General features: G+C 40.5%; 1 protein-coding gene across 1 annotated transcript in view; it reads right to left on the bottom strand.

Moving 5' to 3' along the window:
• Ncoa7 (nuclear receptor coactivator 7) overlaps positions 1-27,780 on the bottom strand; it is a 149,445-nt gene that overhangs the window by 74,273 nt on the left and 47,392 nt on the right. The window contains 1 exon segment of the mRNA XM_048425487.3: positions 6,078-6,298. Within this exon segment, the coding sequence (XP_048281444.3) occupies positions 6,078-6,298 (221 nt within the window).

The following is a 27,780-nucleotide window of genomic DNA, read 5'->3' as shown; positions in this document are numbered from 1 at the left end:
AGGTGTGTCCATCACACACACACACACACACACACACACACACACACACACACACACACAGCACCTGTCATGGTGGAGACACTACAGGGTCTAAATCACCACAGCCTGCAAACAGAGAAGAGATAAATGCATAAAAGTACAGGTGACGATCTGGCCTGGCCTGGCCAGAGCCAGGAAGGGAATCCCAGAAGGCAAGGCTATTGAACTGATTTTGTGAGGACAGGAAAAGTTAGCGAGGTAAAGACAAAGAGTGTCGTTTTCAACTCAACAATAGACTTGAAAGTCTATAGATTCCCCTACATTAGAGAATCATTTTTAACAAAGCAAGAAATCACTCAAAACAAGACAAAATGCAACTTTCCTTAATTCTCTTCTTTTTAGAAGGGAGTACACTGATACTTTAAACTGTAAACTCGAGCTTATTAGTTACTCAGGCACCTCTTTCACCAGGGTAGAATGTACAGGGCTAGCAAGCACATTGGTGGTTTGAATTAATGGCACCCACCAACTTAGCCATAGGTCACTGTGTTTAACCATCTTTGTCCTCTATAAAGCTAAACACTCCATGTTTATGGCTGCAGGCAGATTCCTCATCGGCAGCTCTCCCCACCTTCTCAGTGTAGCATATCCTTGATAGGCATGCTCTTACTATCTCAGTGTGGTAATATACCTGGCAAAGCAATTTAAGGAAGGGCGTACTAGGGCTCAGTTTTGTGTACAGGTCAGTCTGGTAGGACATCAAGGCAGCAGGCACTTGAAGTAGCTGGTCATGCTGCATTCTCAGTCAGCAAAAAGGTAACAATGGATACTGTGGTCAGGGAATGGTGCTGCCCACTTTTAAGATGGATCCTCCTGGTGCGGGACAATTGTCTATATTCTGTCAATTACGTTTTAAATAAACGCAGATTGGCCAGTACCAGGCAGGAAGTATAGGCAGGACAACCAGACAGGAAGTAGAGATGGGTCAATGAGAACAGGAGAATTCTGGGAAGAGAGAAGCTCCCTCTGCAGTCCTGTCCAGACACAGAAGAAGCAAGATGGGACTACGCCACTGAAAAAGGTACTGGGCCATATGGTTAACACAGATAAGAATAATGGGCTAATGTAAGTTATAAGAGTTAATAAGAAGCCTTAGCTAATGGGTCAATCAGTTTATAATTAATGTAGACCTCTGTGTGATTTCTTTGGGAGTTAATGACTGTGGGAACTGGGCAGGATGGAAACCCTAAGTCAACATTCTCCCATCTCAACTAACTTAATAAAAAGAAACCCTTGAAGGCATGCCCATAGGCTAAATAATGCCTCTCTGATTTGCCTGGAACCTGTTAAGCTGACCATCACACACACCATTAGGCCTATTGGGAAGTTATGTTAAACACAGACAGAAGACAAGCCTCTCTGTAACTATCATAATGTGGACCAAGTTCAGGGTCTGCAGAGCAAATTTGCAAGATCTCATCTCATTGTTTTAACTGCAGGATGCTCTCTGGGTACCACCACTTCATCTTTCCTCTTTTTGTCCAGCAATAATAAACATGCCATGTCCCTACACCAAATTTCTGACTCTTGACACCACCTCTTTGCATCCACTGAAATAGACTCCAGACTTGCATGTGATAGAACAGTAAGTATGAGATGGGTGAGCCTAATAGAGCTAGATATGCCATCCTTCCCAGTTTATTTTCAGCAATGGATATTCCAAGAAACCCCATAACATTGTGGATTTATTCTAAAGGAGCTGGCTTTGTGTTTGGTGGTTGTTTTTAGCTGACACATGCTAGTCTCTGCCTCCTGCAAAAATTGTAGTCACTACTAGCAATACTTCCATCGACCCATTTACTCCATCTATAGTCTATTTATAGTCCATATATACTATATTTATGACCACAAAGGAAAAAATGGGCCTTGGGAATGTGTCAGTGGGCAAAGTGCCTCCTCACACAAACCTAGGGATCTGAATTATGATCCCCAACACTTAGGATATAGTGATGATCTCCTATAACCCCAGTGCTATGAGGCAGAGAAGAATTCTTGGAGCCAGTGGGCCAGCCAGTCAAGCTGAAACTGAGCTCTGTGCTCAGTGAGACCCTGTCTCAACAAATAAAGTTGAGAACAACAGGCATAGTTCCAGAGCTCAACCTCTGACCTTTGCTTGCATGTACAAGCAAGCATATCTACACACACACACACACACATACAGAAAACAACAAGGAAAAAAGCATATTTCTCCTACAGGTAAAATGTTTATCAGAATACAATATGTGATGGATACACTACTAATGACCAAAGTGCAGAGCTGAATGGAGCCAACCATTTCATAGCTATCCTTTTATATTATATAACATATAAAACAAGAGCCAGGGGCAGGGAGTAGTTGTTTTATATGCTGGTACTATTATGATGATGAGGACCCATATGATGTAGGTGGGCCTTCTATTATGTGTTATTTTCATTGGTTAATAAAGAGACTGCCTCGGCCCTCTGATAGGACAGAAAATTAGGTAGGCGGAGTAAACAGAACAGAATACTGGGAAGAGGGCAATGAGGCAGACACCATGGAGCCAGCCACCAGGTCAGACATGCTGAATCTTTCCCGGTAAGCCACCACCTCTTGGTGCTACACAGATTATTAGAAATGGGTTAATCAAGATGTAAGAGTTAGTCAGTAACTAACTCTCTAGAGATAATGGGCCAGGCAGTGTTTAAATGAGTACAATTTGCGTGTTATTATTTCTAGGGCTAAGCAAGCTGTGCGGGAGCTGGGTGGGAATAAAAGCAGGCCTGCCCGCAGTCCATCACTACCAATGGCGCCCAGACGTGGATAACAAAATCCACAGAAAGCTTGAGAAAGCTTGGGAAAGAATAGAGTAAAGCATGGCTTCTTGGTGGCAACAATTTCCCAGGTTTGCTCTCCTTACTACAGGCAAGCAAGCGATCTCATCTAAGAGAGGCTTCCTGACTCAGCTTTAGCTGCAAAACCCTGCAGCTCCTCTAAGAGGTCCTGCCACTAAACACTTAAATGGTGTTGATGAAAAGCTGAACGCATGCTTTTCGGTTTTCAGCCATAGCAGGAAAAAAGCTGCACTGTTTTAAAATGCCGGCTTTCTGGACTGTCCTGCCAGGGAAAACTCTGACTCTTTCAGGCAGGCAGTCTGACTGAGTGTGGTCTGTGAGCAGAATGCTGCAGCTTGCTTGCTGGCAGCGACCTTGAACCGCCACATAGTTGTGGTAATAAAAATGGCTCCAGTGTTACCTCTGCCATGAGGCTGGAAAGCTAAGAAATGGACTGGATCCAGCCATCAAAGTCACGGCTTTAATCCTCTCCAAAGACTCAGGTAGTCAGAAAGAGAGATATACAGTAAAGAGAGATTCAAAGATGAAAAAACCTCTAAACGGTTTACAGTGTGTTAAAAATATATGCAGGATAAAAGTTAAAGTTCTTAAAGTAAAAAGAAAGTAGTTGGGTGTGGTGGTACACACCTTTAATCCCAACACTTGGGAGGCAGAGGTACATTGACCTCTGTGACTTCAAGGGGCAGAGGTAGATTGACCTCTATGACTTCAAGGTATGGTAGCACACACCTTTAATCCCAATGCCTGGGAGGCAGAGCAGACAGGTCTCTGTGAGTTCAAGGTGTGGTAGCAAACACCTTTGAGCCCAGCACTGGGGAGGCAGAGACAGAGGGATCTCTCTGAGTTCAAGGACAGCCTGGTCTACAGAGTTATTCCAAGACAAAGATATACATAGAACCTGTCTCAAAAAGTAAAAGTAAAAATAACAGAAATAGAGGTTAAAATAAAGCCACATAAAGATGGAAAATACACAGAGAATCTTGATACTGTATGCTATTATGCTCTCTTTGAATTGTTTGAATGCTGAAGAAGGAGCAACAGCTGCTAAAAGATATTTGTTTATAAATGCTGCTGAACGAATCCAAGATAGATATTTTGAAATTACCTTGACTTCAAAATTTGGATCTAAGGTTGTGATGCTTTGGAAAAGTTCTTCTTTTGTTTTCACAGAGAATGAGACCCTGTGGATTGAGTCTATCCCAATATGGTAATGATAGACCCCATCCTCCTGAAAGGTTGCTATGAATACCCTCAAGAAATTACTTTGCTCAACTGCCGACTGAGATGAATCTAGCACACAGTTTATACCATGAAAGACCTGATTAACTGCGCCTCTATACAGCAGGAAGAAGTTTGGAGAGAAATAACTATATCCATATTCCCAAATATTGCTTATAAATGTTCTTTTACATTTAAAGGGGGATATAATATAGATATGAATAATTTGCATTGGTATGGATTTTAAGGTCAATTTTATTATATGTATATATATTTCTGATCTTGATTGAGGTACTGTGATTGTGTAGTTCATTTAAAAGGGGGGAGGAACTTGGACTTCCCACAGGGCAGGAGACCCTGACTTCCCTTGGGGACAAAGAGGGAGGAGGAGAGGGAGGGGGGGAGTGGGAGGGCGTTGGGAGGAGGGGCGTAAATGGAAACTTTTTATAATTTAAAAAATTACTAAAAAAAAAATGCAATGTATAATTAAAAATATAGGTTGTTAATGGATAATCATCCATAATAGTCAAGCTTGTAGTAATGTTAGTTTGATTTTCTAGATGTGCATAGATATATTTCAGATAGGCATTCTACATATCTTTCAAAGACTACAGAACATGGCATTTAATGTTTTAATAACTTAGGGCATTTCATGACAATGAGACACGTCTGCTCTTGGCAGCACCAATCTACTTCAAGAAGAAGATGGGCATCGAAGAGGCTCCTTATGGAGTTTATTAGCCATTTGGGCAAGAAACTGCTCTTGCCTGGACTGTTGTATAAATTGGACACAGAGAACCCGCAGAGAGAGGACTGCTGAACTTGCCTAACAGTGAGATGATCTTTGGGGGTTCCTGATTCATGAAAGAGTCTGCAAGACATTCTGCAGGACACAGCAGATAGTGACTGAACTGCCTTTGAAATTTCCTGCTTTATGGAAATGTCTCTGGATACTATGGGTCTGTAGGGTGAAGATGGATGCCCCAATGGTACAAAGGAACTTTGGGTGACTGTCCAGGCAGCAAAATGTCTCTGACATTTCTAGAGTTTTGAAAGTTGCTTACTTCTTGTTTACTTAGGTACTATTATATCCTTCTGGAGTCTTTGATGGAGTTGAAGAATGGTTAGTTATAGTTATAGTTTTCCATTATTATGATAAAGATAAAATAGATATAAATGTTGTAACTGTAATTCTTACTTGATAACTGTTTTGTTATATGTAATTTTACTATTTTAAAGTGAAAGCCTTTCTTTTTTGTTTAAATAGAAAAAGGGTAAGTGATGTAGGTGGACCTTCTGTTATGTGTTATTTTCATTGGTTAATAAAGAGACTGCCTTGGCCCTCTGATAGGACAGAAAATTAGGTAGGCGGAGTAAACAGAACAGAATGCTGGGAAGAAGGCAATGAGGCAGATGCCATGGAGCCAGCCACCAGGTCAGACATGCTGAATCTTTTCCGGTAAGCCACCACCTCGTGGTACTACACAGATTATTAGAAATGGGTTAATTAAGATGTCTAGAGATAATGGGCCAGGCAGTGTTTAAATGAGTACAATTTGTGTGTTATTATTTCTGGGGCTAAGCTAGCTGTGCGGGAGCTGGGCAAGATGAAAAGCAGGCCTGCCTGCAGCCCATCACTCCACCCATAAGCATAGTTTTCAACAAATTGTTACAGATTTTGATTTTGGGGGATGGAAGTCTGTTTGTTTGTTTTTTCTTTTGAGATGGGGTTGGGCTTATCTACCCAGGCTGACCTGAGCTCCACAATGTAGAGCAGGTTGCCCTCAAATTTGTGATGCCCACACCTAACTGTGAAATTATTATAATTCATTGTTGCTATTGTTGTTATTGTTCTGAGACAAGATCTCATGTAACACAGGCTGGCTTTGACTTCCCATTCCCCTGGCCTTTATCTCCAGAGGGCTGGGGTTTTAGTTGTATACCACTGTGCTCAGCCTACGACAAAGTTTCAAACAATATATTCCAACACTGTCACGGATACTAACCAATACTGTAGTATCTCTTCAGTTCTGTGCGCCTGATCTCCTTTAACTGATTGTTTTTTCTCTTCTTTTTCTCATCAGTGTTATGTTCCCCCTCCGCTGCAATGTTGGATTTGTCTTGTTCCAAAACGACTGAATTAGCATCTTCTTTCCCGGAATTACTCCTTGTGGCTGTAGCTGAGATGATCTCTGCATTTTGTTTGGCTTGTTTCTTCTTTTTCAGTCTATGAATGAAAAAAGAGAAACAGTGAAAATGTGATTTGCTTCATGCAATCGAATTCTATGCTGTGGGAGTTGGATGTGGAATTATCTGATAAATAAAACACTATGCTCCCCTCCCCATCCACTCTTGCTACACAGCACATAAACTGGCTTCAAGCTTATAACAATCCTGCCCTCAGAGTTCTAAGTGCTGGGCTTTTAGGCATGTACCACCAAGTTTGGGTCTTCCTCCATCCCTGCTTTGCAGAATTGGGGATTGAAGCCAGGGTTTGTACCTGCTAGGTAATTACTCTAGCACCGAGTGTTTTCTTCAATTCTGCTTTCACTTAAAAGAAGAGGAGGAGGAGGAGGAAGAAGAGGAAGAAGTTGTTTGAAGACATAAAACTATTGTTTATAATACAAAACATAAAACCTAAAAGTTGAATAGTCTCATAAAACTATTAAAGAGTTATTTTTCTTTTCTAACTACTTAAATTTTCTAACATAGAGACCAAGGATCTTTCCTCGGCTTTGCATCTACAATATGAAATCTGAGAGAAGTTTGAAACAAAACTTTCTAGGTCTGAGAAAAATGGCATTTTTCTGTTGGCTATGAAATGATGAGTATTGTTTTTAAGTCAAGATACAGTAACTCATCTAGAAGGTCCCATTTGGGCATTGTAAATTTTTAAAAAGTGTTTTGTGGTTTTTAGCCGTACCTATGAACAGGAGAACAAGTATGAAACATGTCTTTTATATTGGCTTTACATGCAGTATCAAGATTTGTCAGACCTCTCCGGTTTGGGTAACTTTTTTCATTTATACACACAACAAGAGTCCTAAAGCTCTACATCTCATGAGAGCTAAAATCCCCAGATGTGATGACTGAATCCACAGAAAGCCTGAGAAAGCTTGGGAAAGAATAGAGTAAAGCATGTTTTCTTGGGGACAGCAATTTCTCGGGTCTGCTCTGCTCGCCAGAGGAAAGCAAGTGCTTTCATCTAAGAGAGGGTTCCTGACTCAGCTTTAGCTGCAAAACCCTGCAGCTCTTTTAAGAGGTCCTGCCACGAAACACTTAAATGGTGTTGATGAAAAGCTGAACGCATGCTTTTCGGTTTTCAGCCATAGCAGGAAAAAAGCTGCGTCATTTTAAAATGCCAGCTTTCTGGGTCGCCGTGTCAGGGCAAACTCTGACTCTTTCAGGCAGGCAGTCTGACTGGGTGTGGTCTGTGAGCAGAATGCTGCAGCTTGCTTGCTGACAAGGACCTTGAAACGCCATAGAGTTGTGGCAATAAAAATGGCTACAGCCGGTACCTCCACCATAAGGCTGCTAGTGCCATTGGTCCAGATAGGAAGGTACTCTGCACAATGCCAAAGAACAAAGGTAAAACACAAACACAGGCACAAACCCTTGGATCTACAATGGTGTCCTACCTGCAAAATAAACTAGTGCAATAGTGGCACAAAGCTAATGGGAGTAACCTACTGTCTTAGTTAGGGTTTTATTGCTGTAAAGAGACACCATGACCATGGCAACTTTTATAAAGGAAAACATTTAATTAGGGGAGGCAGGCTGGCTTACAGTTCAGGAGTTTAGTCCATTATTATCACTGCAGGAAGCATGGCAAAGTGCAGTCAGACACAGTGCTAGAAAGTGGCTGGGAGGTCTACATCTACATCTTCAGGCAGCAGGAAGAGACAGTGAGCCACTAGGCCTGGCATGAGCTTCTGAAACCTCAAAGGCTGCCTCCACTGACAAACTTCTTCTAAGGAGACCACACCTACTCCAATAAGGTTACACTCCAATAATGCCATTCCCTATGAGCCTATGGGGACCATTTCCATTCAAACCACCACATCAACCAATGGATGATTTGACTTAAGGCCCACTCCACAATAAGGAACCCATACCAAACTGGTATAGAAAGTCCTTCTGTCTATGTGCTGCTTTTATTGGTTAATGAATAAATCTGTTTCGGCCAGTAGCTTAGCAGAATAGGGTAAGGCGAGAGTTCTAAGCAAATAGAGGAAGAGAGAGTAGGCGGAGTCAGTGAGAAGCTATGCAGCTGCCAGTGCAGACAGATGCCCCTGCTGGAGCCCCCTGAAACTTTGTCAGTAGGCTACAACCTCGTGGTGATGCACAGATTAATGAAGATGGATTAGTTTAGGATATAAGAGCTAGCTAGCAATATGCTTAAGCTATTGGCCAAACAGTCTTGTTGCAAATGGAATGGCGAACTGTATTCCCACTGGGATACCGGCTCTCAGGCTAGTTTACATCTGAAATAATTACACAGAAACTGTATTCATTTAAACACTGCCTGGCTCATTAGCTTTAGCCTCTTATTGGCTAACTCTCACATCTTGACTAACCCATATCTAATCATCTGTATACCACCATGAGGTCATGGTTTACCGGCATGAGTCTAACCAGCGTCCATCTCGGGAAGGGGAATCATGGCGTCTGCCTGACTCTGCTTTCGTTCTCCCAGAATTCTGTTCTGTCTACTCCACCCACCTGGCTTATCAAAAGGCCAAGGCAGTTTCTTTATTTCACCAATGAAAGTAACAAATAGACAGAAGACCCTCTTACATCCTAGTCTTGCAAATAATATAGTTTTTGAGTGATAGGTCTGGGCAGCTGGGAATGAACAAGTGGCCTCCACCTATACCTAACCCTGCTTGGATGACCAATAACCTGAAACTATGTAGCCCAGGAATCTAGGATGGAAAGAAAAAAGTGTAGCTATAATAAAATGACTCCTAATGACATCCTTCTGTACTATCAGTGCTTTGCTCAGCCACCATCAGAAAAACTTCCTCCTGTAGCAAATGGCAACAAATGGGAGACCCACAGTCATAGATTATGCAGAGAATGAGAGACTTTGGAAAAGTCAGCTCTACAGGAGATGTCTCCATCACATCCTTCCACCCAGAGCTCAGGGAAACCTGTAGAAGAGGAGGCATAAAGTGCATAAGAACCAAAGGGAATGGAGGACACCAAGAAAACAAGGCCTTCTACATCAATAGAATTGATGTACATATGAACTCATAGAGACAGAGACAGCATATACTAGGCCTACATGGCTCTGAACAAGATGGGATCCTAGAGCTGAAAAAAGTGGACACACATACCTCCATCCCTAACCCCACTATTTCTAATTGATAACTACTTGCAAATGAAAATTTAGTTTCTTCCAAGGGGGTCTCATTGGGGAAACAAACGATTCTTAAGGGTAGGTAGGTTGTATGCCCAGCAGTAGATGGCCAACAGAAAATGAATCCAATGGCATCCTTGGAAGTCCTTGTCCTCATAATATCTTGTCAGAGATTCCTCCTTTCTAAATTTATATATATATATATATATATATATATATATATATATATATATGCTCATGCTTCTTTGCTCTGTCAAATGTAACAGTCAAGAAAGGTCTCTCCTTGAACATGGCCCCTGATCAACAATGCAGGGCTCATATGGGCTCACAGAGATTGAAGCAGCAAGCATGGGGCCTGCATGGGTCTGCATTAGGTCCCATATATGTATGGTATATATAGTATATTTTTAATATTTTTACCATGTAGGTTCTTTGTATATGAATATGACTTTCAGATTAGTGTTCTTGTCAGATTCCTGAGTGTGTAAAAGCAGAGGGTATCTGAGTCTATATCTGCTTCTTGTGCTTTTTTTGCTTGTTTGTCCTATGCTTTAGGCTTTTTTCTGTCATATTATACTATACTATATTATATCATATTATATTATAAATCTCTCAGAAGCCTGTTTATTTTCTAATGAGAGACAGGGGTAAATCCAGATGGGAGGGGAGATGGGAAGGAACCAAGAGGAATAGAGAGTGGAGAAGCCATAATCAGGATATATTAAGTGAGAAAAAAACCTGTTTTCAATAAAAGAAAGAAGAAAAATCAGATCTCTTGCCCCTGCCTTCTTGGGTATCTGAACATAGTTGAGCTGTAGACATGGAAGTATGTCGGTACAAAATGATATGACCATTAGAAAACACAGAGAACAATGCTGAGCTCATGCTTCTTTGCTCTGTCAAATGTAACAGTCAAGAAAGGTCTCTCCTTGAACATGGCCCCTGATCAACAAAGCAGGGCTCATATGGGCTCACAGTGATTGAAGCAGCAAGCATGGGGCCTGCATGGGTCTGCATTAGGTCCTCTATGTTATGGTTGTTTAGTTTGGTGTTTTTTTAGGACTTCTAACAATGAGACCAGGTGTGTCTCTGATTCTCTTGCCTGCTCTTGGGACTCTTTCCCTCCTGTTGGATTGCCCTGTCCAGCCTCAACATAAGGGCTTCTGCCTTGTCTCATTGTATCCTATTTTGTCTTGTTTGGTTGTTGTCTTTTGGAGGCCTGCTCTTTTCTGAAGGGAAATGGAGAGGGAATAGCTCTGGGGTGAAGGCGAGGTCAGAGTGTGTGATAGTTTGAATGTAATTGGCCCCCATAATCTCATAGGAAGTGGCACTATTAGAAGCTGTGACCTTAAGTAGTTGCGGTCTTGATGGAAGAAGTATGTCACTGTGAGGACATACTTTGTGGTCTCCTATGCTCAAGATACCACCTAGTATCTCAGTCTACTTCCTATTGTCTGCATAGCAACATGTAGCAACTACTTCTCCAGCATCATATCTGCCTGTACACTGCTATGTCCTGCCATGGTAATAACAGATTGAATCTCTGAACTGTAAGCAATCCACCCCAATTAAATGATTTCCTTTGTAGGTTGTGATAGTGTAATGGTCTCTCTTCACAACAATGGAAGCCCTAAGATGTGGTGGTGGGGGGAGCCGAGAGGAGGGAAGGGAAACTGTGGCTTGGATGTTTTATAATATGAAAGAAGAACCTCGTTTCAATTAAAAAAAAAACATTTTCAATTTAAATAGAATTTAAAATTCTAGTTTTCAATTAAAAAAAAAAAAGAAAGGTGCCTCCTTGGTTTTGACAACTATGGAGTCCAGAGCTCAGGGAACTAAAGTATGTCTTCTTGAACATTAAATGTGATAACTGCACTTCCTTAGCTACCAGCAGGGTCTTTTAGTAGAATTAGCTGAAATAATATATGTCAACACCTAACAAAAAGAAGCAGAGACAGAATAGCTAAAATATCTTGTTAAATTATCTAATGACATCAGAACTAAGCACTGAGATCTACAACACATGGCACCTTTAAGCATGCCATTCGCTACTGTTCACTGAGCCACAAAGGGGTCTGGTTCTACGACTTTCATTTATCCCTGCAAATGGTCTACAGACAGCTGGGAAAAAGTGCCGTGAGTTTACATTTCATCTCTTTGTATGCTCGGTTAAGCACGGGCACGCACACACACACACTGCACACACAATTGCAAATCATTGTTAGTCACAATAAAGGGATTATTTTCAACAAGAACATGAAGATTTTCTGTCAGATTTTAAGCCATTTTACTGGGAGAAGAAGAGGTGGTTCTTTGTGAAGGTAGGTCTGATAATGCCTCTAATAAAATAAAAATGTTCTGATCAAATTACTGTATGCGGCTTAATGCACAGTGCCCTGGCTCTACGGGGAGTAAGCGTCTCTTTAGAGGGAGAGATTTCTGCAAAGGCCTGATCACTTTCTCAAAAGCACTGGGTTATGGATGGATGGATGGGTGGTCCTGCTCTATGGATAAGCTCATCAAAACTTGCTTGAAATGTACCTTTCATATCATTCAAAATGACTTTTTTTTTTAAGAAAAAAGCAAGTGCATAAAGTTAGCCCTGTACCTTATCTCCTGAGACATGTTGTTTCTTCATGCTCTGGATTTTTCCACTTGATGTCCCCATTTCACCCTCTCCTTGTGATAATTAAATCCGCTTTGATCTGGGGCACGTGTTTGGATGAGCAGCAGCAGTGTTTGGGAACATCTCATTAGACGCTAATTTTCACTCATGGAAATAACAAAATGGGATCTGTTGGCTTTCTCATTTTCTCTCCGTGTTTGGTAGATTATTATTGACAGTGGTAAAGCCAAACAGCTGTCATTTCAGAAGGCAAAGAGAATAGTCTAGAAAATAGCAACACCAAACTAATGTAGGGTAAAATGTAGTGCTTAAGAACTTCTAAAATCAGTTTTTGTTTTGACTAGAGTGATCTGTTTTTTTGGACATTATCATTATAACTGGAACATCCTGGTCTTGCAGCTGGAAATCAGAACAATTTCTGGAGCCCTGATAGGAAGCACTTCCTTCCAAATACAGAAATAGACACTTGCCACCTTTTCCAGGGTTAGGAACTGGCAGTCAGACACATAAGCAGAGTTAATAGTCCTCAGAGTCTGCTTTCTAGAGATTTCCAAGTTTTCTCCTTTGTTTTTGGAGTATTTCCTTTATTACGTCTAAAGCACACGCGTGCGCAAGCGCGCGTGTGTGTGTTAGATGTACATGTCTGCATGTTTGCATTTGTGTGTGTACTGGGTGTGTATGGAGGCCAGAGACCAACATTAAGTATATTCCTTGATAACTGGCTACCTTATTTTTCGAGACAGGGTTTCTCCCTGAGCCTAGAGTTCATCTAAAAAGTCCATTTTGCACGTGATTGCTATAGGTGCAATTGAAGAAAATAAATCTTCATTTGGTTAGCTTATGCTTATTTTCTTTAAAATGAATCCCAAGTACAAGAACAACTGTTATTTGTCCTCCCCCAGTCCCACTGCTGGATCTCAACCCTGTCCCTTCTAGCTCCAAAATGTCCCCAGCAAATCTCCCTCTCTTCTCGTTCTGCTTCCACTGACCACAGCAGACTCTGCCTGTCTAGCACTCTGTCCAGGACTGTCATTGTTTCGTGATGAGAGTGGCCAACACCGTACTACAACATCCACACCATGGAAAAGTCAGGATAATAGTAGAGTTCTATCTCTGAAGCAACTCATAGGAAAGCCAGAAGAAAAGGGAGATGAAAGCCATAAACCTTCCCCAAGAGCAAAGGAGGCCACGAGCTGAACTTCTCGTCTTTCTGAAAAGCTTGCTTATTTAGAATCTGTAGCCTTTTTTATATTAAAGTAAAAGGCAATGACATGATACAAACACATCTCATTCTCGCCCTATTACTGTCTTTGCCATAGTTAGCAGAACAACCAGAAGATACTGTTAAATAATTTGTACAGCTGAGTAACGCAGCTTCCTCACTATACGTAAAGGAGTTTGGGACCCTGGCATTCATCCGTCTGGACTCTGAACAAGTTCTTTTTCGACTCTGCAGTCCCTTCCCTGTGGGTGGCGTTTCTCTGGGTCTAGAGAGCAGCTCCCAAATAAGCAGTCAGAGACTTATTAATTGTAAATGCTCGGCAGACAGGTCAGGCTTATTCCTAGGTAACTCTTATGTAGCGTAACACAGAGCGCTGCCAAACGAAAGCTTGCACTGGCGTTTGCAGTGAGAGCTTCAAGAGGGCAAGGACTTCTGATAATGGATGCTCAGGGCTGTGGAAAGACACATGGTTAGTACTTTATTACTGCTTTGTGAATGAGTGAATTCACAAAGAAGCTCATGTTCTCACTGGGCTTCAAGTCAGTCCCCTGCAGGAATGCCCCTTCACACCATTCTCTGATTAGTAGTGTGCTCTCCAGAAAAGATGCTCATCTCCTGATGTAGACATTTAAGGAAAAAATACACTGGCTATGTATGACGGAAAATATATTAAATAGATGTGGTGGCAATGTAGCTCTGTGGTACAGTGCTTCCTTGGATTCAATTCCCAGCTCTGTAAAAAGCATAAATAAAACCATAACCTTCTTTAATTAATATTAACATTTGACTCTTCATAATTTAAAATTGATTTCCATGGACTTCTGAAAATTGTACTATAGAGATAACTACCTAGTACGCCTAGAAGACAACCCTTAGCCAGCCACCCACAGCTACTGGGATTAATGTTTATTTTGCATGCTAGTAATGTGTGGGGAGAGGCCGCAAAGTCATGATGTATGTACAAATGTGTGTGCTGTGGTACTTGTGTGGAGGTCAGAACCAATTCTGTGGAGCTGGAGCTCTTCTCCTATCTTTATATGGGATCTGGGGTCCAGCCTCATTTGTCAGGCCTCTGTAGCAAGCACTTTTACCAAAAAGCCACCTCACTAGCTCTGGTTATTAAATTTAATTAAGATCTTTCAAAATTATTTAAATAAAATTAGGTGGTAAGGTAACACATTTCAAGGGCTTACTGGACTCCTGCTAGCATTGCTACTAGACAGTGCACAGTCAGAGCTGACTACATGGCCTCTCTGACCCTAGCTACTGCAGTCCTGTCGGCAGATGTTAGGGGAGAAGGAAGACAACTGTATTCAAAACCCAAGGAGTATTTGCCTGGTACGTGTCTACAGGTTCCATGCACACATTATGTGAGAGCCAAAGCCACCTTTTAAGTTTTAATTATTGTGTCTAAGAGATCCAGGAAACAAAAATGCCTCTGCTCCACAAGCCCCTTGCCCAAGGACAGATAGTTTCTGAAATCCTGGAGGCTACTGTTCCTGTGGGGATGGGGGGGTGAGGGGGGGGGTTCATTCCTCTAAACAAGTTTGTTTGACACAAGAGCCCTGGATGTGCTTGATCACATGTAGGTGGGAGGGACATGGACAGGAAATGTGTGAGAATGTACTCCTGACCCTGACTGGATGTAGGCAGGAGGTACACAGGCAGGGAAGTACATAAGTATGTATGCTTGCCCCTGATTGGACCTCATGGAAAAGGCTGTGAAATATGGGTTATGCCTTCTTAAGCCGCTGCAAAACGTGACTCGGGGCCATTTTCTGGAAACTCAGAGAACCTGGCCAGAGCCCATCCACCTCACCAGTACTTAATTAAGGCTTGCTTCAAATTTGGCTTTAAAGTTTGGTGGGGGTTTTACTCTCAATCCATGGGATTAACACATACTTATGATGAAGTGAATTTATAAAAAAGGCAAGTTACCAAGGACAGAGAGAAAAAAATAAGAAAAATTTCATCATATTCTGTTTTCTAGTTTTTAAATTTTGTACCATGTATCTAAATTTTTAAATATTTAGTGAAGTCTTGAAGATTCTTTCCTTCTATAAGGATAATTTAGTATATAAATTTTGCCCCAAATTTGAATTTTACTTTTTCAAAAAGATTATCAAGAAAGCCTTGGGGCCTGGGCTTAGTGGTGTACACCTTTAATCCTCAGGATGCAGAGATAGGAGGACCTCTGTGAGTTTGAGGCCAGCCTGTCTCAATGGAGAGTTCCAGAATAGCCATGGCTATGTAGAGAGACCCTCTCCCCAATCTCTAAAATTAGAAAAGAAAACCTTGGGAGCTAGAAAGATGGCCCAGTGGTTAAGGACACTGGCTGCTCATTCAAAGGACTTAGGTTTCATTCCCAGCACCCACATGACAACACAAGAGTCTATAACTTTGCTTCCAAAGGATACAGCACCCATTCTGCCCTCCGTTGGTACTGCAAGCATGTGGCACAGAGACATACATGTAGGCAAGATACTCATACACATAAATAAAAAGAAATAAATCTTCAACAAAAAGAAAGGAAAACCTTGCAAGATCTTTCTTTTAAAGGAAGTTTAGGGGTTAAGTAACAAAGCTGGCTTCCTTAGGTGTGTTTCACAAAAGCAGGAGGCAGGCAATTTTATCTGTGCCTCATAGATAAGGAAAGAAAGGCTGGGCTGAGCTAGAGTGGTAAGCAAGGTCACAGGATGCTGTCCCCAAGGACAGAGTTTAGCTGTGTAGCAGGAGTTCTGAGTCAAGGCTAGCTCCCACTGCCACAGGGCTGGCAGGCTGTTCCTGCTAAGCATATTTAAACAGCCCTCTGTCTCTTCTGACTTTCCTTACAATGCATTGGGTTGGGGGATACCATGAACTCTTTGGAGAAGGGCTAGCCTCAGAGTCTTGGCAAGGTTGATGACAAACTTGCTCAGAATTTGATTTGAATTCAGATTTGGGTTCTGGCCTTAGCTTTCTTGGTAATCAGCCCTGTGACTTCCTTTGGAATTGTGATAAAGTAAATAGAGACAAGGGACTGGGAAGGTTTCTGATATATTGCCTGGCTTTAATGGTTTTACTTGGCTGAGAAAAATTAGGAAATGTGCTAAAGCTATTTTGATGTACAAAAAAATATTTTTAAATCTACACTAACCCTACCCAAAAGTCTGACACTTCCTCGTGTCTTCCTTAAGACTCGCGGTTGGTATATGTTCTTTCCATTGTAGACTCCCAAGAGCTGGAAAAGTCCAGCGTTCAATATGCTATATCATCCATTTATAAAGTCTCTCAAAACAAAAAATAATAACAAAAATAGGCACCCATGCTCTACAATCTGAGACAAATAGCTACAGAAAGAAAAACATAAATTGCCAAAGTTGAACAACCAGGGGACTTTGTTAAACTTCTCCCTCAAATTGCCTTCTAGGGAAATAAAGTTTAGTATAAAAGATGCAGTGTAGACAGAACACGAGTTCATGAACAAATAAAAGTATCCTAGTGTCACCTTTATTCTGTCAAAATAAAGGGAAAACACAACAAAATCTTCCCAGACAAACTGCACACAGGAAAAGACATACAGGTAGGTTTGCTAGATTCAGTATTACGGTTGGCCACTGAGGACAGTAGAATTTCCATAATTATATAATCTGATGCTGAATTCTTTCAGATTGGGCGGGGGAGTATTTTGTAATCACAAAAGCGAAAACCAATAGAAACATAGTAAATATCAGCAGCTATGGCAACAATATGCCAAATCTTGTTTATTATTCTTCTGACTTTAACTACAGTGAATTCATGGCCAGCAGCCCATCTATCTCCCTCAAGAGACTTTGCTCCCTTCTTTGCTCCTCTGGCTGCACCCAATGTAGGTTGTTTTTTGGTTTCCTCTGTTTTTTTTTTTTTTTTTCTGGTTGTCTAAGCCTGACTCTTGCCACATCTAAGCTGGGGACAGGAATGGAATGAGCCTAGCAACTGTTATAAAATCATCTGTGCTTGAATAGTCTTTTGTTCCTTGGGTATGGATGTCTTTGGCAAGTTACTAAATTCAGACCTTGGGTTCCTTGTCTTTGACATAAATATTAACTTTGGATGCTTTTTTGTGATGGTTAAATGTAGAGAAAAGGGTTGTTAATTGACCACAACCTGTACTTGCTTCTCAGGAGCTGTAAAATGGAAGCTACACAGATGCTGCTGCTGTTATTCTTACTGGGAGAGTTGTAAGGGCACAAGTAAATGAAAGAACATAAAAGCAGCCTACATAACACAGAGAAGGCCCTCAGTATATGGCAGACATTAATACATGCTCATGTTCTTTTTCTCATTATGCATAAATTCTTAACTTTGTTGTGAATAGTCACCGGCACAGAATACTTATGATCTCTTAGAAAGAACTGCTTTTTACTTTGTAGTTCATTTTATGGCTTCATAATGGTACAGTTTCCCTGAATCCAAAACTGTGATATTTGCCAACTAAAATCAAACTTAAAAGTCAGGGGTCAAGGGAAGAGTAGCCTTTTTAAAACCACTTGAGGGGCTGGAGAGTTCAGCAGTTAAACACATGTACTGCTTGTGCAGAACCAAGACCCAAGTTTGGCACCTATATTGGACAGCCCATGACTAAGAACTATAACCTATAACTCTAGCTCCAGAGAATTCCATGCCCTCTTCTCTCTTCTGAGGGCACTACACACACACACACACACACACACACACACACACACAAATAAAATAAATCTTTAGAAATTATTTATGAAAATTCTGTTTTGGAATTATGGCCAAATAAAAATAAAAATTATGACTAATCACCGAGAAAAATCTGTATAGACATATCCAACTTCAATATCACAAATTTTAGATATACTTTCTTTTTCTTCACTATATCTAATCATAAAAACAAGATTCTTCCCATTCATGAGTAAAAATTAAAACAGTCTGGACTCTAGAAATCACAAGAGTCAGAAAGAGATCCTTTGGCTTCAAGTTCTGTCATCATGATATTTCTGTATTTAGGTTCACATTCACATAAACTTCCCTTGGCCTCATTGAAAACCTGCATTTTAATAAAGATCAATAAAGGTGATGCCAAGGCAAGCCACAGAAGCACAATGCCTGTTTTCTAGGATTTTCTTCCATTACTAAGACAATGAAAGACCAGCAAATCTTAGGTGCCTCTGGGAATCAAAACACAAGCGTGAGAGATGGTTTCAAACTTCCCAGTCAGGAATCTTGGAGTGGGTTCATCTGGGACATTTCTGAGATCCTTTCTGCTACCCCCAGTTCCAGAATTAAAATGAAAAGGCTGCAAAGTGGATGTATATTGAGTAAAGATTTGCCTCCTATTCAAAAACAACATGGGCTTTTGTGTGCTGAGTGCTCCTCAGAGCAGCGTGATTCTATTTTCTGAAGGTCTAATGCTAAGTCACAGCCTGAAAAAGTTCTGGGGGAGCTTTACCATTACGAGAGTGGTAACACAAGCGTTTCTCAGCAAAGAGTAAGGTTAGGTTCAGATTCAGATAAACCCATCGTAAGTTAAAGATACACTTAATGCCAATAAACTCATCACAAAACTGAAAAAAATAATTAAGCCATCATTTCAAGTGCTGTATCTCTGAGCTATATGCTAAAGCTGGGAACCACATGAGGGGGCTTGCTCTGTGAGAGAGGGAGAGAGAGAATGAATATGAATTGAGTCATTATGCTAAGGATGATCAGCCAATCTGTAAATATAGTGATTGCATATGGATTGCTTATCAGGCAAGAATAAACTGATAAGCACAGCAAAAACAGAAATTAGTAATAGGCCAAGGGAGAAGTGTTAAGAATTAAAAGTTGCTTACTTACCATTTGCTTTATAATGATGGATACCATTATCCATGGAGCTTACTTACTTATGGCTCACTGACTAGCAATATTAATTCACTATGGCCACTGTGACAAGTTAAAACAAACCTCATGGCTTAAAACCACACAGTAAAGCGGCCAGAGATGGCTCAGCAGATAAAGGTGCTTGTCACCAAACCTAACGCTGAATTCAATCCTGGGACCCACATGCAAGGAGAGAATTGACTTCTGCAAGTTGTCCTCTGACCTCCACAGACATGCAGACACAGACAGACAGACAGACAGACAGACAGACACACACACACACACACACCACAAATGTAATAACAAAAGAAAGCAAAAACAAAACAAAACAAAAGACACATACTCTCTTACAGTTCTGGAAACCACAAGCCTGAAATCAGTGGTACCTGGCTGAAATCAAGAAGCAGGCAGTCTCTCTCTCTCTCTCTCTCTCTCTCTCTCTCTCTCTCTCTCTCTCTCACACACACACACACACACACACACACACACACACACACAAACACACACTACCCTATTCTCTTTGCTTGCCTTTTTCAGCTGGTAGATTGGCATTTCTTAGAACCTCTTCCTTCACCTTAAGAGACAGAAATTTAAGACTCCAACTTCCCTGTCCTGCTTCCTTCCTTGGGCAGTCTAGTTTTTCTAGGCCTCCTTATTTGCACATTTTTAACTGCCAATAGGACCCACCCAGATATCCTCCGTATCTAGAGATCCTCAACTTAGTCCTATCTTCAAGATCTCCTTTGCCCGGAAAGGGATCAATCCTGGCTTGAGAGATTAGGATCTGTATGTCTTTGAGGGTCAAGATAGGTCTTGGCTTGTTTTATTTTATTTTGTTTTTACTGTTGTTCTTTTTAAGACAGTCTCTCTCTGTAACTCAAGGTTATGTTCCTGCCTCTAGTGTCTTAAGAGACTAAGGTGTGAATCAGTACATTTGATTTTCTTAGTATATGAGATTTAGTGACAGTGTGGTGTGATGTGTTGGCCTGTCTTTTCAGAGCCGGGTACACCAGGCAAATGCATCACCAGCAGGTACCATCTCTAGTCCTAACTTAGCTTTGAGTTCTAATGGTGCACCCCATCACTGCCTTAGCTTCCATGCTTGAGTCATGGCTATGCCTACAGGGTACACTGTCTAGGCCACATGAAAACATTCTCTATTGGCAATAACTAGGCCGATAGAAACTGCATAAGGAAAACCACAGTGTTTGTGAACGGCAACTGCTCGAAGACCTCAGGCCACAGAGAATATTACAGATGTGAACTTCTGTTTGTGGTACCTCTAAAACTGCCTTTTGGAAGTTTGGGTACTGAAAGAAAATTGCAATATGAAGAATTTTTAGGGGTTACATATCACCTTCATATCAAATCACTTCAATCCGATCAATGCTAGGCATTTGATGTTTTGATTATAGCAAAGTCAAGGAAGTCTTTCACTTTAACAATCAAAAGCTCCCAACTTTATTAAATCTGTTCTCTGACAATTCTGTAAATGAACCTAACGTGTTCTGGTTACTCTCTCCTCTCAATTCATCACCCTTCTACCCTTGCCAACATCTGTCCCCCCAACAAGTCCCTTTCATACATTCATAGCTCTTTGTTCTGTTTTGTGACTCATTGATTTTAACCAGGTCTGTGTGGCCATGGGTTTGGAACTAACTATTGAAGCCTGGTGGGTTTACCAGTGGGTAGCAACCAAAGACAATGACTGCACCTCTTCCTGAACCTATCAATAGCCAATATCATCATGGAGTAGTAGGGCCACCGTGAGCTCCTCCCAGATCCATGATTGACTGTTGATTGGGCCAGTCTCATACAGTCCAAGTTCAGGTATTCATAGCTACTGTTGGATCATGTCTGTAATCTAACATAATGGCCCAAAACAGCATTTTACAGATTGTCTCTCAATCGGTCTTCTAGCTCTTACATTCTTTTCACTCCCTAATAGAGTTCCTTGGTATACATGGAAATCTTACTTTGATGGGGGTATTCTGTTTGGAAATTTTTTATTGATCTACTCTGACTATATTTAATGAATTTATATAGAAAACAACACTAGGATAAAGCTTATGACACAATTATTTTACTTATAACAAAATTCTTTTGAGAAAACTATTTTCTTGTGGACATTTCTGTAGAAAACAAACAACACATAACTACCTTGAAAAACCCTAAACAGAAACATGCTCATATAAAGGGTTTTATATCCAGCCTTTAACAAAATGGTTCTCAACCTGCGGGTCATGACCCTAAAAATCCTTCCATAGGGGACACCTCAGGCCATCAGAAAACATAGATATTTACATGGTGATTCATAACAGTAGCAAAATTACACCTATGAAGTAGCAGCAAGCATAATTCTATGGTGGAGAGTCACCAAAGCACGAGGAACTACATTAAAGGGTATCAGCATTAGCAAGGCTGAGAACCATTGCTCTCATGTCTCTTCCTGCTAACTGCTTAGATTGCATAGACACGGATGAAAATCGAAGCTTAAAAAGTTACAATTCTGAGAACAACCAGTTGAGTACAAACCTTCCTCAGCCTTCCACCTGCCAGTGGAATCCCACTGGGATTACAGAAGAGAGTCCTACCGAGCCAAACCATTATGTGAGTTCTGGGGCCCCCAACTTAAGCACCCTACCCACTGAGCCATTTCCCATGCTCCTGTTATGTGCTTTCAGTGTCAGAGGCTGCAAGTGGCTTCATAAGTCACCATTCTACAGACTCCAAAAAGAGTAATCTAACATTAAGTTTAAAATCTTTAGAAATTAGTTTTGGAAGATGGCCTCAATTTATAGCCAAGATGCCACGTCAATGTCTTAAATGGCTTTTTCCTGTAACTTTTAGGTCATTTCTTTGGGAAGTACTATTGGTCACAAATTAGATTGCCATAAAGAATCTTGTAAAGCCTATTCTCTCTTTTCTTCTTAACACTCATATAGAACTATAAGATAAGGATAATTTATTTATATATGAGGATGAACACAAAGCAGACTTGAAAAGGAAAATATGATCCTTGCTTTCATATTTCTGAGGGCATATCTCCAGGATCAATATCATCCAATCAGATGCTGGTGTTGTTCAGGCCATCTGTGGTCATCTCCCGAGCACACTGAACTTCTCTTCTCTAACCACAAAGAACATCTGTGGAATAACAGGAATAAATATATGGTCTTTGCTCAGTTCCTGGTCCCAAGATCCTAAAACACTTGAAGTGCTCAGAATAAGAAGTATCTTTTGGGGTCTAGGAATGACTCAGTGCTGGGGAGGGGCAGATGTCCACAAAGATTCAAGATGAGGAGTGGATATCACAAGACCACAGTAATCAGAGTGTTGGATTTTCCAGCCCTGTGCTTTCAAGGCTGATCTCAGAAGAGACCAAAGACACTGGAATAGAAATTTAGTCATTGCTTTAGTCAACCAGATCAACATAAAGAAACCTACATTAAGTAACCTTAAAGGTCCTGGGAGGGTTTCTGGGGTGCTGAGCACATTAGGGATGGAAGGGTGGTGAACCTGGGGAGGGCATGGCAGCTTAGTGCTCCCTAAAATTCCATATCTTGCCCTATTCATCTCTTCCCTCGTACTGTTCCGGAGTTGTGTCCTTTGTAACAAATGAGTGTTACGTGAGATCTTATCTTGAAGTAACACAAGGGCAGCCTGAGGAGAGGATCATGGAAGGTCTCAAAATTCTAGACAAGTCAGACAGAAGCCTACTGACCCAGAGACCTGGAACTTCTGACTAGCATGTGAAATGACATCTTTATAGAGCTGAACACTTAAATCTGTAAAACCTGATTAGCCCTGTGTACGCATCCGGGACTAACACCAGAACTGAATTGAATTAGTGACACCCAGAAGAAATCAGTATCAATAGTTCAAATGAAGTTGCCCTACATAATATAATAAGAGAAATAAAATGTTATCCAACTACAAATGAAGTAAAGAAACAAGGATATTTTAGGTTTTATTCTGTTTTGAGGGGGGCACACAATGACTATCCTGAGACAGGCCAGTTTCCCACCACCTGGACACACACTCCCCAAGATGAGGAGAACAAGGATCTTCTATTATGAACTCTTTGTAATTAACTTGCCACACTGCACACAAAGATGATACCAGACTTATCACTCAAGTGACAAAACCAAGTAATCAAACATAATTTGTAAGGATATATTTACCAAGATACTTCTATTTTTATTTTATTTGGTTTTGGAAATTGAGCCCAGACCTCATGAGTGTTAGACAAAGTGATACCATTGACTATACTTCGAGCTCTTCCAGATATCTTTATTTTGATAGATGTTGATAAATGGCAAGGCAATTTCTCAAAGATTTACTCATAGAAATTCTCTTTAACACACGCTATTTAACTCAAACATTTATAAGATCTGGGTCATAGTTTTACAGATTTCCTGTGGATGTTATGCTCCTGGGGAAGGCAAGGTGAAACTCAACTCGTGTTACTTGTGTTGAAATTTTAAAATCTTCCAGAAGATAAAAATGGGGTGGTAATAGTATGTCAATGGTTAGGAGAATATTAATTCATCTTTAACTATTTCTGAGACTCTTCCAAGAACATATCAACTATAATTCAAATAAAAATGAACTTGAGACAGTCCTTGCTATTTGCCAAGGACTCTCCCCCAGTCATCTTCCACAGAAAGTGTCCCTTGAAAAGAGGATCTCAGAATTTAACTTACATATATGTAGTTGTTTTTTTTTTTAACTCTTTGGAGATCTGACACCCAGCTCCAGAAATAATACACAAAGACTTATTCTTACTTATGAATGTCCAGCCTTAGTTTGAGTTGTTTCTAGCCAACTTTTCTTAAATTAGCCTGTTTCTCTTCTTCTATGTTTTTTTCTCTGGGCTTTTTACCTTTCTTTATTCTATATGTCTTTCTTCCCTTACTCTGTGGCTGATTGTGTGGCTGGGTGGCTGGCCCCAGAGTCCTCCTCGTCTCTTTTTCTCATTCCTAGCTCTTCCCTCAAGTTTAGATTTTTCCTCCTATTTATTTTCACTGCCTGGAAGTCCCACCTATCCCTCTCCTGTTTAGCTATGGGCCATTAAGCTTTTTATTAGACCAATCAGGTGTTTTAGGCAGGCAAGGTAACACAGTTTGACAGAGCTAAACAAATGCAACATAAAAGAATGCAACACATCTTTGCATAATTAAACAATATTTTATAGCATAAACAAATGTGACACATCTTAAACTAATATTTTATAATACATACACATTATAATTTCATGAAGAAACAGGAAAAACATAAAACTCACCATGACCCATGATTTTATCATTAGTATTACTAAGCAAACAAAAGATTCTCTATCAACACATTAATGTATCAATATTAATTCTATGTTCAGATATTCTTTTAGGAACAATTTATCATTAAACAATGAATTAAGTTTTCTGAATTCTATGCAAAATTGTCATAATATTTAAAACTGTAAATGAGTTAATTACTTTTCAATGATACAATAATTACTAAACTATCTCTTTCATTTCATTGCCCAAGAAGTATCTTTAAATCAAAGAATCTCAACTAGGAAAGTAAATAAAAGCATTTCAAGAAATTATGTATTCAATAATGAGATTAACAAATATATGTTCAGCCTTCAAAACACCCCAGTGGGACTGCAGTTAGAGCTGGGTAAGACATGCATGCACAGTGTGTGCAGCACTGACAAAAACATTCTCAAAACACTCCCATGTCTAGAAATCATTAAAACTCAATCTATATCATTCCACTTTTTAAAAAAGTTTTCAATGTAGTTACTAGTTCAGTGCCTCTCACACTACAGAAAACTGTATTAGATTCTTGCTGCACTTCCCCCTACTCTATCTATTTCTCTTTTTTTGGGGGGGGGGGAGTCAGAGTTCAAATACCAGTAAATGTGCTCTTCACTTAGTGGTAAATATGGGTACGGCTCTTCCCCAAGTCCAGAAATGAAAGAAACACTTGGCATAACTGAGACCAATCCAAAGCACCTAGCCTAGCTTCCCTGGCTGTGGGATTGCCAGGCTAATTCCAAGATAACCAATGTTTAAACTCACCCAACCCCAGGCCACCTTGCACCTAAGTGACCTGCATGTAAACACACTAACAGTGCCTGTTATATTGCACAATGGGGATTCTGAATCAGCCTCATTTACCCAAATCAAGAGTAGAAAAGCCCAAAGAATGAGAGCGCTTGCGTACACACATACTGAGTCACATGTTTTGAACCTCTGATCCAAGAATATCTAGAGACAAATCTTTAACTTTCTACGAACCAGCAAATCCAAAAAGGCACTTTGATCTGTTTTCTGTTACTTGCTATTAAATTTGCATACGTGGTAAGGGTTATTTTTTCCATGTGAATGACTCTAAAATGTAAGCTGGTGAGTCGTGCTTGGCTGGCAGAGGGGAAGCTGGTGGTTTTTATCATATGACCATAAAATGGATGCCTGATCATGGGGCAAGATCATGACCAATGAATGCCAGGGACTGGGTATGAGACTGGCTTCTCGAGTGAGTTGCCTACTTCATTTCAGCCTTTACTTAGGTCTTGCAGGGAGAGAAAGGCTTGGGCTGAAATGAGTCTCTTGAGATGAAAGCGGAACTCTGTCAGGAGCTGTAACAGCTGAGAGTCCGGTGACCCTGGTTAAATAGCAATCTCTATGACTCAGTAACTCACCTCCACCAAGAAGTTAGCTTGGGTAAACGGTAACATATTTATAGTCCTAAACATCTACAATAATGGACAACTAAATAAATCTAAATCACATACCACAGATCCATTCTTTAAAGAATAAAAATCTAGTTGTTTTTTATGAAACCTGTTAGACATTTTTCCAGGGCTGAGTATCAAACCCAGAACCTCAAACATGTTGGTTCAGTGCCCTGCCACTAAGCTGTACCTTAATAATTCACATTTAATCCTTCACATTTCCTTATAGCACGAAGAGAATAAACTGTTTTAAGATTATATATATTTATTAAGTATTATCCACGTTTTCAATCATTTTGTTTACTATGTCAGGGACTTCGGACACACAGATAAGTGACTCTTAAAGAGTGCTCTGGTAAAAACCAAGCATCTATGTTTATTTTTCTAAGAAAGGCAGCCACATTTCTTTTAACACACTTCCACAGTAAATCAAAGTTCAACTTTATTTTAAAGGTCTTTTCTCAGTATGGTTTTGATGCATGGTGCCTTTTTAAGTACTAGTTTACAGCTTTACGGGATAGCATGGCGGTTCGTTCAAAAGTACGTTATTTCTCCCAGAGTAAACACCATTTCAGGACCTACAAACGTAAGGGAGAGAGGGGGGCAAGGTATGGCTCAAGCTGGGAGCCACAGCCTATCTGCAGGCAGGGAATCAGTGCAGAGTTCAGAAGGGAGCTCTCAGCTCATGCCCCAAAACAAGCATGGGCTGAACAAGCAGGCTCCTTTTACTAGGGATGTATGTATCCTTGAGATGTTAAATGAAAATTGCTACTAGCCAGTGCTGCGGTGGGCCATAGTCCTAAGTCCCCAGAGGACCTTATGTCTCCACTTCTACTGAAATACTGAAATACCAGCACCAATATTTTGTGCTTCTGGGAGTCTAGTTGTCTGTTCACTTAACTAAACAATGTGTGTTCGTTATAATTTCTCTTAACTTTTCATTTTATCTTTAATGATGTTAATAAACTTTATGACTGCAAATCAACAAATCATGAAATTGCTAGAACCAAAAATGTCAACGAATTAGTGCCAAAATTTTATGTTAAGAAATACAGCCTCTTCTCTCACCAAAACTTCTCAAGGTTGGAAAGTAATGTTTATAAGGTGGAAGAAGAAAAACAAAAACATTCAGAAGTTCTACAGAAAATCTGAAACCAGTAAGAGATTTTTAGTAGGCAGAACAGATGGCAGAAGAGAAAGGTGGCCTAGAGCCACACTACACTGAGAGAAAATAGTGTAATGACATCCCACACGCCTGACATTTGGAGCATCAGGCAATTTAAAACAGAAGCCCTGGGATTTCCACTACCCTTTGGAATCCTAGTGAAGAACCTCCTACATGAGAAGCAATTCTCCAAAGGGTAAGCGTGGTACACTACTTCTCTCCAATTAGTTGTGAATGCTACATAGTCCCTCAGTCAAAGCTCACAGGAAACTCTTAGCATCCATAACGCTAGACTCTCATAAACCTTAAATCAAGGCTCTGTATCAGTCAATAGCAAACAGACTAGTTTAAACCAATTGTTGTGGCCCCGTAGACTCATTTCCCCACCCTGCGGAGAAATTTCAAATGTAGGAAAATATCGAAGGAATGTTAAATGCATGGAAGATGTTAAATGCCTGTGTGGCTTTGACCTGAAAAGTTACAAAACGATCCTGAGATTGTTTCATGAATCTTTGATGGCTTTTGTTTCTTTGTTTTTAACGAGTAATATATTACAGAGATGGAAAGCAATCAAGATTTGATCAAGGAAGGATACTTTAGTATACAAAGTGACAAGGTAGAGGGCCTTTTGAAGAATTATCAAAACGATTATTCCAGAGGCACTTGACAAGAACATGGTGAAGATACTGATGGAAGAGACCGGAAGGGATTACCCAGCACCTTTGAAAGTCTCAGGATGAATCGTGAAGATTTGGATTGTCAA

This window comes from Myodes glareolus, chromosome 1, assembly GCF_982192425.1.
Source record: "Myodes glareolus chromosome 1, mMyoGla1.1, whole genome shotgun sequence".
In the NCBI taxonomy this organism is placed as follows: Eukaryota; Metazoa; Chordata; class Mammalia; order Rodentia; family Cricetidae; genus Myodes; species Myodes glareolus.
This window is presented reverse-complemented; position numbering and strand designations above follow the sequence as displayed.